This window comes from Oxyura jamaicensis, chromosome 1 (assembly GCF_011077185.1).
Source record: "Oxyura jamaicensis isolate SHBP4307 breed ruddy duck chromosome 1, BPBGC_Ojam_1.0, whole genome shotgun sequence".
NCBI classification, from domain to species: domain Eukaryota; kingdom Metazoa; phylum Chordata; class Aves; order Anseriformes; family Anatidae; genus Oxyura; species Oxyura jamaicensis.
Window position 1 is genome coordinate 197,387,341 of NC_048893.1, and position 16,031 is coordinate 197,403,371.

General features: G+C 41.0%; 1 protein-coding gene across 26 annotated transcripts in view; it reads right to left on the bottom strand.

Moving 5' to 3' along the window:
- Window positions 1-7,306: 7,306 nt before the first annotated feature.
- Window positions 7,307-16,031, bottom strand: part of DLG2 (discs large MAGUK scaffold protein 2) — a 1,027,745-nt gene continuing 1,019,020 nt past the window's right edge. For 14 of the 26 annotated variants that reach the window (XM_035343430.1, XM_035343450.1, XM_035343455.1 and 11 more), the window contains 2 exons: window positions 13,681-13,772; window positions 7,307-12,644 (listed from right to left, as the gene is read on the bottom strand). In XM_035343430.1, the coding sequence (XP_035199321.1) occupies window positions 12,538-12,644; window positions 13,681-13,772 (199 nt within the window). In that variant the 3' untranslated portion in view covers window positions 7,307-12,537. The remainder of the gene's footprint in view (window positions 12,645-13,680; window positions 13,773-16,031) is intronic. The other 12 variants (XM_035343381.1, XM_035343350.1, XM_035343376.1 and 9 more) reach the window with 1 other exon arrangement.

The following is a 16,031-nucleotide window of genomic DNA, read 5'->3' on the forward strand; positions in this document are numbered from 1 at the left end:
TTCTCTTCTCTTCTCTTCTCTTCTCTTCTCTTCTCTTCTCTTCTCTTTTCTTTTCTTTTCTTTTCTTTTCTTTTCTTTTTTCTTTTTTTCCCATTAGGTGCTGTGTTTATCTAAGCCAAACTTAGCAAGAGCAAAAGACAGTTTATTTATTATTTTGTTTCTTTTAATGCTAAAAAAAAAAAAAAAAAGCAACCACAGCTGATACGGAGTTGTGGTCTGTCTGTGTGCAATGTTTTATTCTGAGCCCTGATGTCAAAATATGTGTCATTTTTTGACTGACACTTTTGGGGCATTATCTCTTCATGAAAAGTTCAACCACATTCAACTTTCCTCTCTTTTTGGCATGCAGCCAAAACCACGAAAGTTCAAACTGGAGAGAAAGTCTTTCTTTTTGTTGTTGTTATTGTTTTGTTGTTATTATTATTGTTATTATGATCATGATTGTAATTATTTCTGTCTGTATTTTTGACATTTGTCCCAGGAGCAGCAGAGTCAGTAGCCAGTGATACAATGCTGTAAGTGACTAGGAAGGCATGGATTTAGGATAATTCTCTTTGCAGCCCTGATGATCTCATCAAGTCAGCTTTTCATGGCCACACTGACTCTTCAGCTTTTTTTTTTTTTCTTTTTTTCTTTTTTTTTTTTTTTTTTTTCTCTTCAGTGTTTTTGCTCTCATCCCCACCAAACAGGACATCTCTAGGGCAGCAAGTTTTTTAATATAAAAACTGTGACCCACAGTGCTGCTGTAAGCCCGTAAACCTATGGAAATAGCATAAAATGCTGAGAAGTGTGTGAGAGCACATCCACCTCTCTGTTTTGAGGTGAAGGCAGGTTTGACACCATTAGAAATAGCAGAGGTGCTTGGCACATTGTCCTGGCCCATTGCCAGCATGGCTGTAATTGAATGCATTAAAGTAGTCATTGTAATGCTTTACTCATGTGAAATGGAGGATGACATTTTCAAATAACTTGCAGCCTACAAGCTCAGGAGTGCTGGGATAGGGCAAAATAAGGCAGGTTGTAGTGACACTTTTTCTCCTCTTCTTTCCTCCAGTTTCCATAACATTGTCTGGTGACAGAATTTATAACATATACAGGACTTGATGGTGTGCAGCTATTACCTATCACCTCTGCATTCCATTTTCTCTGACAGAAAATGGTGCTGTCACCACTCCGGAGTCAGTGCTTGTGGGGACAGCACACATTGCTTGCAGGTGCTGTGAGCTGTATGTCCAGCAGCATCTGAGAACAAGTCAGGCTGAAGAGACTGGCTGACCCATTGAGCACAGAAGCCCTTGAACCAGACACAAGCATCCCAGCTGCCCTTCAGAGGGAGCCAAGTGTGGTAGATTCATAAGGGAGGCTTTGTAGCATCTCGTATTTGTACCCAGCGGGGTTTTCTGGTTGCTATGCCTGCTTCCCACAGGTTCATTAGCCAGCTCCACACTAAAGTATGAAGAAAGCACAGAGTAATTTTTCTATTTTGAAAGAGGATGGAGAAGAAGAGTAACCAAGGCACCTTAATTTCTCTCTTATTCTACAGTTATTAATGCTTTTCTTTGTTTTTCCTGAAGTAGAAGAAAATACTGTCCTAAGGGAGTAATGCTCCTTCCTCAGTTCTAGCTGCTGATGTCACTTACTATAATATCCTTAGGCTCTGTGACTGTTGGCTTCACAGCCCCCTTCCTCTCTATTTCCAACAGGGCTACCTATTTCCACCATCTTCTTCTATTTGCCTCAGCTCCAGGTTGTCTCCTTATACCTCTTCTACCCCTACACAAACACAGATATTTATTATGGCCTTTGCAATGAAACATCATTCTCCTGTCATATTTTTTGTTGTTGTTGTTCCCTGTCTGCATTTCTTTCACCTCCGGCTAAAAAAATTGCAATAAAGGCTCTGGTTTAAATCACTTCTTGCCTACGCTGTCTTAGCACAACAGAGATCGTGCAGATTGTGGGATACTGCAATGTACCATTATTACTTCTCAGCACCGTGGGCACACATAATACATAGGTGAAATCCCCACTCACATACCAAATAGACAGAAAGAGTCACCGAGGGCAAATATAAATCTTTGTCTATGGGACAGAATGTTTTTCTATGGGAAGCTTGGGAAGCTGCTTGGGAAGCTTCTCCAGCTGCTATTAAGACAGTTGATCCCTGAACAAACAACATCTCCAGCACCCCAATGGCTTTGCTCCAGCCAAGGTGGTAAACCCTCCATGAGATACCAGTACCTATACATGTACTTTTGATTTGTTTTCCAAAAGCTTACCAGGCAGGCTTGGCACTCTAGAGTGACAATAGCTTCACTGCACTGAATTTCAAGATAGCTATGTACAAAACCTATTGTACACTTTTCCTGCCCTGGGCTGGGCTGTAATGGGTACATGCTCAAGTACCTACGTAAAGGACATTGAAGAATGGAGCTGTAAAAATTTACCTTGTGAGAGTTGAAATTTGTCAGAGTTTCTGGACTCTGAACTGGTGATTTGTCGGTAGGAACATGGTGCTCACAGTCCAGGTAGGGAAATATGGCACTGCTGCCATTAATGTTGTAATATTCAGGCTGCTTAGGCTAGATGTTTGTGTCACTGGATGCTTTTGTCCATCAGGCTGGAGGCAGAAGAGCTCCTCATGGCTACCCATTGGCTCCATATCACTAAAGGGTTCACACTGAGCACTGTGCATTATTAACCAAAGGCTGCTGGCAGGGAGGTTTTTAACCAGCTTACCAGAGGCAGGTATCTCCACGTGCGTACCACTGACCCTTTAAAGTATTTGTCATGTAGTGGCTCAGGGGTGATACTGCCATCCAAACCCTGTCTCCAAGTCCCCTGTGCTTCAATTGCTCCGGTGGCATCAATGCCCCTCTGCTCCCATGGTGTAGGCCATAGTCTCTCTGGGCCTGCTCTGGTCCCTTCAAACTCTCTTGTGGCTTCAGCTCTTTTGCAAGCTGTATTGCTGTGGGAACTGATGAAAAACTGTTCTGGAATGATCATCTGTGTGTGCTTGTGTCTCCCTCCTTGGAGCTCTTCAAAAGCTGCCTGGACATGGGCCTGGGCGGCCTGCTCTGGGTGTTCCTGCTTGAGCAGGGGTTGGACCAGAAGGAGCCAGAGGTGCCTCCACCTGCAGCCATTCTGTGGTTCTGTGTGCACATGTGTGCTTGTGTGTGCACGTAGGGAAGAGCAAACCTGCAGATATTTATCACAGTTGACAGAGGTGGCCTAAGGTGATGGCTCTGGGACACCTGTATGGTTGGGCTATTCAGAAAGCATTTGTGAGCAGTGAAAACACTGTGCCTTGGCTGGGTGGCTTACTCTCAGGCAAATGAAAAGGAAAGCAATATTCTGAGACTGTGCTCACTAAGTAGGGAAAAGCGCTGTAGGTCCCCAACTCCAAGACAATTGGCAGAAGAGGCATTTTCAACTAAACCAGCTTAGGTGCCTGCCTGAGCTTAGTTCATGGTGGGACTGAATTTGGGATGGAGAGGGGGTGGTAGTCTCCTCAACTATAACAGATGCTTAAGTGAGACCTAAGGGCCCAGACAGAGCTGGTGGAGAGGTGTGGTGCAGGGAAGGTCTCACATTATTCAGGCCCTGATTCACTTCATTAACCAAAAGAGTTACAGATGAAGCCTGAAGGCTCTCTGAGTACAAGGTTAGGTAGGGTGACTACACATTCCTAGGTATTAAAGAACCTGAAATAAACCACTAGGGAGCAGGCAAGCCGTGATGCATAGCCCTGTGAAAGAAACCAGTTCTTGATGGAGCCTTTGCTCATAGAGACAAATCCCCATTGATGATATATTTCTGCCCTAAATTCTCGCCATCCCAAATTCACTTACCTCACTTCCAAACACTGCAGCCATGCCCCAAATGCAGTCCCACCACAGACTAAGCTGGTTTAGATGCAAGTGCTCCTTCTGCCAATTGCCTTGGAGTTGGGGATTAGAAGGGCTTTTCCCTACTTAACGGGCACAGCCTCAGAATATTGCTTTCCTTCTGATTTGGTGTCATTAAAATACAACAATGTGGTTGCCATTGAAAAAAAAAGGCTCTGGATACACTGCCTGTGAGATTATATTGTAAGCTAATAAGCCTGTTTACCTACAGCAAATGCTATCCCTATTAAGGAAGGATTATATATAGATTAGGAGTCAAAAACTTAGAAAACATTTCTCTAATATTTTACTGGAGGTGTATTGCCATTGATCAGCTACTGAATCCCAGCAGATCACATCCAAGCAGGCAGAATACAGCCAATAAATACATCACTTGAGGGGGAAACAGAATGCTTCCCTGCACCCTGCAAAGCCTGTCTGAGACCCCTATTGCACATAGGTGATGACAGGAGTATAAGGCAAACATTTGCCATCAGACCCTTGAGATTTGTTCTTTGAGCCATCAGGTTGACAACATTCAAAACTCTTTCTGTTAAAAAGAAATAAAAGAGAAAGACGTGGGTGTTTGACATAGATTTGACACTCTTAGTACTTAAGCGTGGTGATAACTGTGACATTTTAGCCTTATGCTTTGACTTTCAAGATAATGAACAGCCCTTTGACCAGCTGTTACTGCAGATGGCACCATGGCAACTCTGATTCTTAGGAAAAAGGGAGAAGAAGGTAAGAAGATCTTAAAAGAATGTGTTTCATTGATGCCCGTCATGATTTAGTTCAGGCCTTCCTACTGTGGCAGGCAGAGGTCAGGCAGAATTTGGAGGTGCCACTGGTGAGATTTTGCTGCAGACTGGGTCTTCACATGACCAGCTGTAAGAGGTAGATTTAACTCTGGGTTCCTAGCATCTTTCTGCTTGTCTTGTATGTTTAAAACCCACCCCAGAACTCTGCAGCTTAAGGACATCTGCAAATCACAGTTTAAAGCTGTTTCCCTATTGCATTTCTAGACTCTACTGCAAGGCAGCATCAGGAAAATAGTGTATGGAAGTGAAACAACAATAGGCTTAGGTTAAACTTCTTTACCTTCTGTATTTAGCAGAGCAAACCTCCAAATTCAGGCTTTTCATTTAGCCTGGGACTTCAGCTAATGAGCTGGTGTACTGGAGGGGCAAGCTAGGGTATTGCTTTTCTGCTGATGTTGTAACAGCCCTATTACTATTATGCTAACAATGTATTAGACCTAATTCATTTTCCCTAGTTGCTACCACCTGCTTCTGCTTAGATGGAGGGCTAATGAGCAGTTGACAGTAGTTAATGAGCTTCTGCAACAAGCATTTCAATTTCTTCACCGAATAAAATTAGATTTCTCTTGTGGGCACAGTCCTTGGGACATGAAGCACCATTAACACCCTAGTGCGTCAGGGACAAAACATCTCCATCAGCAAGTGACTGTAGCGGTCGGTACTATCCAGAACAGCCCTTCTTCACAGAGCAGGTCTGTTCTGGACCCCAGCTTTTCAAACAGGTCTAGACACCAGGCCAGACATGGAAGTTTCACTGGTGCCCAGCCAACCAACCCAGTCCCTGCTCTGCAGCTGTGGAATAGTCTTTGCAATGGAACTGTAGATGAGTCCTGCTCTGGTAGGGCTATTACAGTAACTATTCCTGTACTATCAACGATTTTTTATAATAAAGATTGCTGTGTGGCTTGACGATGGGGAAGTGTTTGATAAGTGCACAGAGATTTAAGTAATTAAGCTCCATTTTCCTGCTCTCCCACAGGTGACACAGGGATCTAGCTGTCATTGACTTGGTATGCGTCAACTGTAAAGTAATACAATTATAGTGAAATGAATAATTGCTTATCCCAAGTACGCACATAAACTCCTTTGAAAACCAGTGAAGTGACTTTCCAAAGATTGACTAGGCACTTGGTTGTTTCCGTACGTAGAAATACTGCCCATCTGCTTTGTGACTCTGGTCCCAAATAATTTTTCAAACATCATGTCTTTCAAGCCATGGGGGCATGACTGGAAAAGTGAGCCCAGATACTTGGCTGGATATGTGAAGTGACCATTAAAAGGCAGTGGGACAAGTGAGAGAAGGAGCCCATTCAGGACATCCCCCATGCCTGGCTGAGGGAACAGGCTGGGAAGGTTTGCTACAACTGTCACAGCATGTCTAGGTTCTGCAATTGTATTTCTTGTTTCCCAGGTGGTTTTACAAAACTTGTTTTCCAAGTTTGTCTCTCTGTCTCTCTCTCTCTTTTTATTTTATTTTATTTTTTTTTTATTATTATTATTTTTTATTTTTTCCCAAAATGTAGTCTAGGGAATTAGTTCAGGTTTGCCCAGAGACAGGGTGAAGAAGAAAGTACTTTAAGAGAGGCTGCTCTGTAATGAAGAGCCCACCTACAGACTGCTTTGTACAGCGCTGCTCAGGAAAGCAACTTCACTTTGTTGCTGACTGTTGGAGCAGTAACTTACTGCTGTGAAAAATCTCTCAGTAAACAGACTGGCATCTCAAAAATAACTTGCTTTTTTTTTTTTTCTTTTTTCTTTTTTCTTTTTTTTTTCCCCTAAGTTATGCTCATCTGCATATCAATGTGAAGAGTTGTTTGGCTTCTCTCCCTCTTCTGAATCTATTCAAGAACTCTAAAGCTTCACAATGAATGTTTAGATGATTAACCATCCTTGTGATTATGCATGTAAAACTCCATGGGCAGAATTTTTCTCCCTGTAGTGTCAGTTCTGGCTCCCAGAGCCATATGGAAACTCTGTGGTCCTGTGCAGACTGAATTTAGTACAGGCTGTGTCTCAAAAGCAGTGTCCCTGTTGTGTTTCTGTCTCTGCTATAAATTGACAATGTTCATGTGACCTCCCCAGAGCTCACGAGACATCTGCAAAGACTTTCTTGGGATGGCCAGCAGCCAAGGTTCTTGGGCTGTTGGGATCCCATAGCACAACTGAAGTTTATGCTCCACTAAACTGCTTGCAAGCATGTGACTATTACAATACTTATCCCAATGGCTGTGGTGTCAGAAACATTGAAAAAAGTCCTTAATTAAATAGAAAAAAAATCTGATAATTATTTGTCACGGTGTTAATGATACCCAATATACAGCAAAAATGTGATGTGGAAACACTGGCAGAAGCTCACCAGAGTGAATCTTCTTTGTGGTAACTGTCACTTTACTGTGAAATCAAAGAGGAAAAAGTATAAGAAAGAAAAGTTTCTTTATCCTTGGTTGTTCTTGAAATCACCATTCCACTTCCAGATGTCTGCCTTGTGTGACAGATGTGATAGGGTCTCAAGACATATTAAGAGCATATTCATTCTTTTTTACTATTCTGCTTTAAGGAAAAAAGACAAATTATGCCTTGTGAAGAAGCCATTTGCTATAAAGTGTAAAAATGCTTTAATATTAATATTTTATAATAAAATTCATGACATATTTATAAACACTCTATCAAGCATTTACAACTGAACCATAGCTGAGAGCTTGGACTGGAATAAATAAGCAAGGACACAGCTAGTATGAAATATACATCTTGAATTTTATAATTGTGTGTGCTTTATTCTTTACACAAATGGAATGGATGCGCAGAGTATTTACACATAACAGGAGTGTAAGCTGGACAGGGTATTTTGTAAACTCCAGTTCAGATTCTGAGTACCCCACACTACAGCTGGACTGAGAAACATCCTGCCAAAGAGATGCACGTTGGTCAGCGTGCCGGATGGAGTGGCCTGCCGCGTGCAGGCTGTTGCACTCAGAAATTCAGGCTGACCGTTTCAAATTTATGAACACAAATCCAGAAATGTAAAGGTTGCTATCCCACTAAGAGCCAACAGTGTTGTCATTTTATTAATATTATTATTATTTTATATTTTTTCCAAATATCTTGCCTAGGATGCTGGCTACTGCCCATCCTCAGGAATGCTCTTTGACACCAGAACAAGGTACCTGGGCTGTAGGTCAGGGCCAGAAGTGTAAGCTAGTAACGTGGGGTGAGGGACGATGGCTCACATCTCAGACTCCTCACCCTACAGATTCTCAAAAGGGCCAGCGGGGCAGCGGTTCCTATTGCTCTTGGTGAGATGTCAGTGGGGCTGAAGCCTTCTGAAAATCTGGCCATAGTGTTTGGCCCATGGGGTGTCTTGCGTTCAGTAATTTCACTGCACCTACCTCCAAGGGATCTTGGTCCAGGACTTAGCCCTCTAGGTGCTACTGTAATATAGACATTAATAATGGTGAAAAGTGCTGAGCTGCTGTTAATAATGCGGCCTTGGTGCTTTACAGTAGTGCTAAAAAGTTGACATAATGAAGAGGATGGATGTGTAAATTCAGGTGATGTAAATGGGACGGACTCCACTGAAATTGATGGAGTGACCGTGGTTTCCACCAGCTGAGGATCTAGGCTAGCTATGTGTTGAATAGGTTTTAGCTGTTATTTGCTGTCAGTTTTGATGCTGATTTGTGCCCTAAAATATCCTGCAAGAGAACAGTCAATTTGTTTTTACATAATGACAACCTCATTCTTACCTCTGAGCTAATTGACAAGATGTCATATTTTTAATGGAACAGGAAAATACATTTATTTCACCAAGGCATGGGCCTGAGCACATGAATGCAGTTGCACAGTGAACTGCATGCATAACATGGCAGACAAAATGTTCAAGAGAAGAAATGCTGAGGTTAAAAGCTATGAACATAAAAGACCACTTTTCTGTGAACATGGCAGATATTATGGCTTTAAATATGCAGCTTGAAAAGAAAATTGAAACTTTTGTGCATCAACACTGTTTTGCCTACAAATATCCTCATATGTTGTCACTCACTGAATCCTCTGGTCAGGGATATAATTTGAAAAAAGAAAAAGAAAATAGGGAGAAAACCAAATCAAAAATACAATTTGACTGACTGCTGATGAGCTAGTAACAGTGATGGTATAACACCAACAATTTTTCCAAAGAAAACAAATGTAAATAGGTAGGTGGATGTTGTATAGCTAGGACACTGTCTCTGGCTCATAGTGGTTATTAGCTCAGGTTCAATGCCACTCTCCAGGATGAGGATTTGAAATTTCAGTGCAACGGAGAGATTTCTTATCCTTGACTTTCACAGGGTGGTTCCTAGGACCCTATCCACACCGGAGCATCAAACTATGCTAGCTACAAACACAATTACATCACAGAATATTAATCTAGAAACAGCCTTTACTACCAAAGAAATTACGAAGCGCTAGCATGGACAGGGTACCTCTGTAGGAAGGGGAATTAAGCAAGAAAGAGGCTCTTTCACTGGTTCATGGTCAGACCACTAGACCAACAAAGAGAGCCTTTTCACTGAGCCCTGTTAGCAAGCTCTCAATGAGTCAGTGCATGGAAGATGCTCTGTGGCAAGGAGAAATAAATTGGTTCTAATATTGCACATCTGCACAAAGCTAGCAAGATGCCATTGTGATCATTCATGGGTGGACAAAAAGCTGTGATAATTTTGGTTCTGCTTAGACCCTATGGTGCTACACACTGTGCCAGAACATGAGAAATAGCACCAGGGGTGTGATCTGGCACTTTTCCTAAAGGGTCCAGCATGTGCATTTGTTTCATGTTTAGATACTTGCTAGTCTTTTACACGGACAGAAAAGGAAACTGATTACTCTAAGCTGTGTTAGAACCAATATGGTCTCAGGTGCCAATTGCTGTGGGTTGTGATTTTGGACTTTTTTTTTTTTTTTTTTTTTTTTTTTTCACCAGATGTAATTTTGCATGAATCTTGTGTTTCTCTTCCTCCTCCCACTACCACCCAGTATGATCTGAACAGCTGCAATGCAAAAACGAACTGCAGCTCTGAGGATGCTGAAACGTGAAACGCAAACATCAACACACAAAACAAATGGGAGTACAAGTCCTAAGGGAAATGAGACTTCTTACTGCTTCTCTTGGTGAATTGTTTTTAAATATATGTTTTATTTAAAAAAAAAGAAGAAGAAGAAGAAGTGCAATGGCAAATCTAAACTGGAAGCACAAGCAACAGACAGGGAAAAATAAATAATGTTACTACAGTAACCAAGGACTGATGGAAAAATTGATTGTACTCAGCCATAGTGTTACTGTTCACTGTAAAGCACAGCACATGACAAAGCAAAACAGTTACTAGAAGGATAGTGCCGTAAAAGATTGCATGCTGAACTAAGAAACAAAGAAGCAGGTGTGATTGATTGCTTAAAAACAGAGCCGAAAATTAGAATGAAGTTCCTGCTTTAGGATACTTATGTTTTTTTAGGTCTGGTGGGCTATTTCCCAACCTGGGGCAATAGTACTTTGCCAGCATGGAATAATCCATGGCTTCCAAAGATCTGGAGAAACTGGATTTCTGCAGAATTATCCAAAATCTAAGCTTTCATTCATTTTTACGTTATAAAAAAACTTTCTAGCCCTTCTGGTTACAAAGCTCTTTTGGAGACTTAACTGAATCCCTTGTACATAAATCTGCGCTGGCCAGGCAAGAAAAATAGTCGTAAAAGAAGTGTGAACTTCTCAAAGTTACCATAGCAGGGCAGTACATGAGGGGCCACCTCAGGGCCACCAAAATGCCCATATTTTTAACCCTGTTGCTGCTGGTGGCTATATTTCAAACATCCAGCTCCTTGCACTCTCCGTGGAGGGTTGGCTGGATATACCAGTGAGTTTGACAGGGCACAGAAATGTAAGCTTCAAATGGACGAGTGACTGAGGAGTCTATTTAGCATTTGCCCTTAAAACGTCCTTAAACATTAGGGTTGCTGTAGCCACCAGCTAATAAGTATTGGACTCCTGCAGCACAGCAGGCAGGAGATTGCGGGTTTTCTATAAAACTTGGTCCAGCAGCAGCAAAGGCAATTCAGCTTACTGTCATTGTATCTCTTGCAGTTGTCCCCTTGTGTGTCAGAGTGAAGAACAGCATCAGTATACAAAAGAAGGGCAATGTGAAACGAGAAAAAAATACCTCCCTCTCCCCTTTCCCTGCACCCCAAACTGCGATTCCACAGACTTTCCCCAAATCCCTCGCAAATGACCATTGCCTCAGTTTTTGCTTTTAAGACCCTTGTTGACTGTGAAATGAATGAAGGTACAAGTTAGTTGGTTACCTGTCTGCCTACAAAGAGAGAAAAGATCAAATACTTTTGGTATTTCATTTAAAGAAACAGGAACAATCATAAAACATTTTCGGGTGAAGTGTAATAACTGCACTCAAGCACTGACATCTTGCTTCTGAAAAATCATCCATTTCAATTTAAAGATGCATTATCCTTTTGTGTTCAGAAAAGGTCCTGCAGGGCAGTCAGTTCAATAGATCTTCCCACAGGAGCTCATCATGATTAAATAGAGGCAAGGGAGAGGATTAGATTGAGAGAAAACAATCTGACAACTACAATTTAAGGAATTATCTTGCTTGTCATTAGTAATAGAGAATCTGTTACAGAAAAAGGATAATGCAACTCGATGGTCCTCTTTACATTTTACAGTCTCACAAGGGTGTAAATATTTAATCTTTCAATTAATTAATCTTTACAAAATATCTCACAAAAACATTTTTACCTATAGAAATTAGTTTCTATACATCAATATATTTTTATTTTTATAAATTATTCCATCTTTAAGTGCCTTCTATCAATATAAATGATAAAATAGACAATCAAAAATTTTAAAGCTTTTCCCAGTTGTATCCCTCCTTGTCAACATAGGTGCTGTGAATCCTCATACTTGTGTGTGTCTGCATGGGAATGGGTTTGTGTGCACGTGAAATGCTTCCATCTTCTCTCACCCCCAAACTACGTTAAAATAAACTATATTGTTATTAATTCCTGATGCAATAGTGTTTCCAAAGGGGAGAAAGGAAATGCTTGACTTGGTTTCAGAAATCAAAAGATGTGCATAGTTACCAAAGTAGAGGTGTACCAACTACAAATGTGCAATGACAAGCTTAGAATAGGATCCACCTCCCAGTCAAGTCAAAGACAGACCTGCCAATGACTTCAGTAGGAAGTGAACCAAGTACTCTGAGATTGATTTTGCAAGGTGCATGTGGCCCTGATCTAGCAAAACACTTAAGCCCGTGCTTAGCTTTGAGCACATGAACAGTCCTACTGGAACTGATGGGACTGAACGGCATAGGGAAGGATCACAAGTGACTCCAAGTCAATGGGCTACTCACATGTGTAGGAATTGGGGTCAAGTGCTGAGCGCCTTGCAGGATCAAGCCCTATATGAGGTTCAAGAGCTGGGAACTTCTCTTTAAAGCAATCAACACACTGAGCTCAGCCATTGAAATTGATCAAAATGTCCGCACGGGCACAGGAGGTGGCTAGCTCCCCTTGACAGAGGGTCTCCATGTCAAAAGTTTATACCTACAACTGGTGCTTTCAGCACAAAACAGATTTGCTTTATATGGTAGAAGTCTTTTTGTTCCTACCCTTTGACCCATCAGTGTCCTTCATGGCTTCAAACACTTTGTGTTGTACATTCATCAAAATTCACATTGACTGCAAAGAACATAAATGCAACAAAAACAGGAAAGCCTCCAAATAGTATATTATGGTTTTCTTCTAAATATTCTCCCGTTGTAATCAGAGGTGCAGTGGCTAATTTATAATTTTTCCTTTGAAGGAATCCAGATGAAAGGCCCAGATTGTTCTTCAATTACAAGTTTGCATTGATTATATATATCTTCTAAGCTATCTCCTTGGACAATAGCTGCAGTAAGAAAACATATCAATATTTCTTTTAATTGACACATTCCACAGCATTCTTTATCAGCAGATTTTCAGTGTACTTACAGATAGTTATGCAATTCATAGAAATAGTAGCCCTGTGATGTTTTTGATTATGGAAAAGTCATACACCTTGCAGATTGCAACAAAGTTCAAAACAGTGGCACCTTCCCATGACAAAGACCCATCCCACTGCTTATAGTAAAGTCAATGATCAAGGTTAATTTAGAGAACGAGTAGCTCTGTCCCATGAGAGGGCAGCGTGGTAGGTTCCCACTGTTTCAAGTCAAACATAACATTTCATTTGATTTAGAAGCTAATGAGTAGCAGCAGATTTACAGCCTATTCTTTCCCTGACCTGGCTATAATAAACTCAACCTTGCCTGCAAAATTTAATTAGATCAGGCCAAAAGTTACAGAAGATAAAGGAACTGCAACACAAAGCAATGTCTATACTCTTAAATTGCCTGTCCTCACAGCAGAAATCTGGAACTGCAGTTCAGATCATGGGCACTGTCAGCATATGCAAGCAGTGGGGGCTTCTGAGTGCTATCCACAAATACCAGTCAAGTGAGTATAGAGCTGCCTAATCCAGCCCAAAAGAAATGCTGCAGCCCAGAGGCCTTAAATCCTGTTCTTCTACAGGTCAGGAATAAGATGCCTTTCCCTTTCCCTTCCATGATCCATGTAGGTCCTTTCCAACTTGGGATGTTCTAATATTCCATGATTGAGTGAGGAATTCTGCCTTGGTATGTGTGAATGCAATGATGCAACATTTTTACTCATTTCAGCAAAAGCAGGTTTGGGGCAGGGAGGGAATAAAGTTAATGCACAGCTATTCATTCAGGGCATCAAACTGCCCTTGAATTTCATGGGTAACAATAGTCCCACTCTAACGGTCTTTACAGCGGCCACACTCTACTAATATGTACTTTATGTCAGAGACAGAGCCTTTTGTAAGTTGTTTTGTAAAAAAAAGACTGCACCTTGGGAAACAACCATTTTTAACAAAAACTTACCTGTAAAATATTCTCCAAATTCTTGTTCTAATTTAATTGCTCGATCATAGGTTTTTTTGGCTTGCTCCTCTGTAAGACGTTTATTCATTTCCCTAGAAACAGAGAGGAAGTCATCAAGTTTAGATTCTTACTCAAACAGCTCTCTAAAATATACACTCAACTTAATTCAGAGATAGGCTGAGATTGGTACAGGAATCAAGTGCTGAAACTGTTCCATCAGTTCATGAGCAGCTTCAGTAGTTTATACTTAAATTCGTTTTTATGTAGTATACACCTACATGTCCAGATTTTACCTCTGACTATTTCCCATTTCTCCCCTAGGTTTTTATCATATCACATTCTCAAACAATATACAAGGCCTGGATTTGGTAACTGCTAACTGAGAGGGACATTTGGCATCAGGAACCCCTGGCTTAGTTTGGGAGCCAAGGAGGTGTCAAGGTCTGAGCACTCAAGGCACTCCTGCCTCCAGAGCTGAAGATCCTTCAGGAGCCTCCTTATCTCCCAGGCTCAAGGCTGGCTGTCTTGGCTGAATGAGGTTGTCCAAGCTGTTGAGGCTTGGACTTGAATCTGAGGCTTGACTGGAGCTGGGGTAGTTGAAGTGAGGAAGTCATGAATAAAGGCAGGATTGCATGCAGCAAAACTCCTGACTCTATTAGAGAAAGCCCAGAGTCATTGTGAACCCTGTAGAGAAGCAACAGAGGGACCCATGCACTGCCTTCCAGAAAGACTTCTTGGCTCAGGAGTGGGCATGAGTTCTGGAAAATCACGAGAAATCAAATTAAGTCTTTCTGGAAGGAAGAGTAATGATGAGTTATTTATTTGTGTTCTCTTCTGTTCCAGTTCCTTCTGACTAAATATAGAGATTCCCAGTCCAGTGTGTCTTGTAGACTCTAAAATGTTCAGGGTAACAATACATGTAAAAATGTAGAAAGTGCCAGTAACATTCTATTATCGCAAATCTTTTGTTATTTGATGGAGCATTTCTGTTTCAACAGAGGCATTTTTTAATAGATGTAAGTAATGAGTTGTCATGCCCATGCACGCTCAGTTGTTAATACCACTATATACCTGCAAAGAATCAAGCTCGTAATCATTCAGTGCCTTACACATACATGCCTTCAGATATCCAAAGTAATTAGTAATAATAAATAGAATTTTCTTGTTTCAGATTTTTTTACAGCGTGGATTCAGTTTTCTTAAAACATGAGGGAAATTTTCTGAGGCAACTCGGAAAGCAAGAGAAGTGAGCATCTTGTGTCCTACATAAATCTGATTTAATGTCTTGCACTGAATCATATGATTATGTGGTAATGGGCTGTATACAGTTTGACATGTGTGATGTATGTAGGAAATTATGTGCATGACAGTGCATAAAAAATGATCTATGAAGTGCTCCACAGCATGAACTCGCTACAGCTAACTCCCACCTAACTTCTGAAAAGCACCCTGTAAATTGTCCCAGATGCAAAAATATTTTTGTAGAAATGACTGAAAGTTGTCTATCTGTATAACTAAACCATATGAGTGTTAACACTGCTTAGTACATCTCAATGGAAGTACCAGTGCACTGCAGAAAGCAGGCTGATAAAATGAAGGACAAGAAAGATTTCTCTGAAAAGATTATGGCAGTCATTGTGGATTCTATAAACAGGTTTAATATATGCCAATCTGTTTTATGCTGCTCAATTTGTAATACTACTAATTCTATTTATTGGAAGGATTGCTATCTAATTGATTTCAGTCAGGTTTCTCATCAGCTGTGCCTATGTGAACATGTTTTTCAGTGGCTGAACTGAAATTCTGGCTTGGAGCAGGACATAGCATTGCAAATTTGTAGGTGAACTTCACATTTTATCTCACTCAGCCAACATTCTAGTGCTAACAACATCCTCCTCCTTCCAGATCTGTTCCTGGTAAATTTATGAGAAGGTTTCCTCAATATCTTTGACTATTGGAGGAGAAAACATAAAAATATAAACAAGCACTTAAGTAAATAAATGCCTTGGAATAAGCAGAAATTTGGATTATATTTGCAGGACATAAATTTGCCTGTGGTGTAAAACTGTGCTAGTTGTATTCAGGCCTCTGCCCAACCTGTGCATTCAGGAGAGAGGATGGAGAAGGTGGAGGACTATTGCTCATGTTGAATTTAAAATGCTGTCAAACAATGGTCCTTTTGATTTTTTTTTTTCTTTATTTTCTTTTTATTTTCTTTTCTAGCCTGCACAGGTGGTGAATTCAAAATGCTTGCCATGAGCTGTCCCTCCAGGCACTTTTCCCAGGGTTTTCTTCCTCTCCCAATGAAGCACTCACCGAGACAGGCTCTTCATTACTTCCAGCTCTCATCC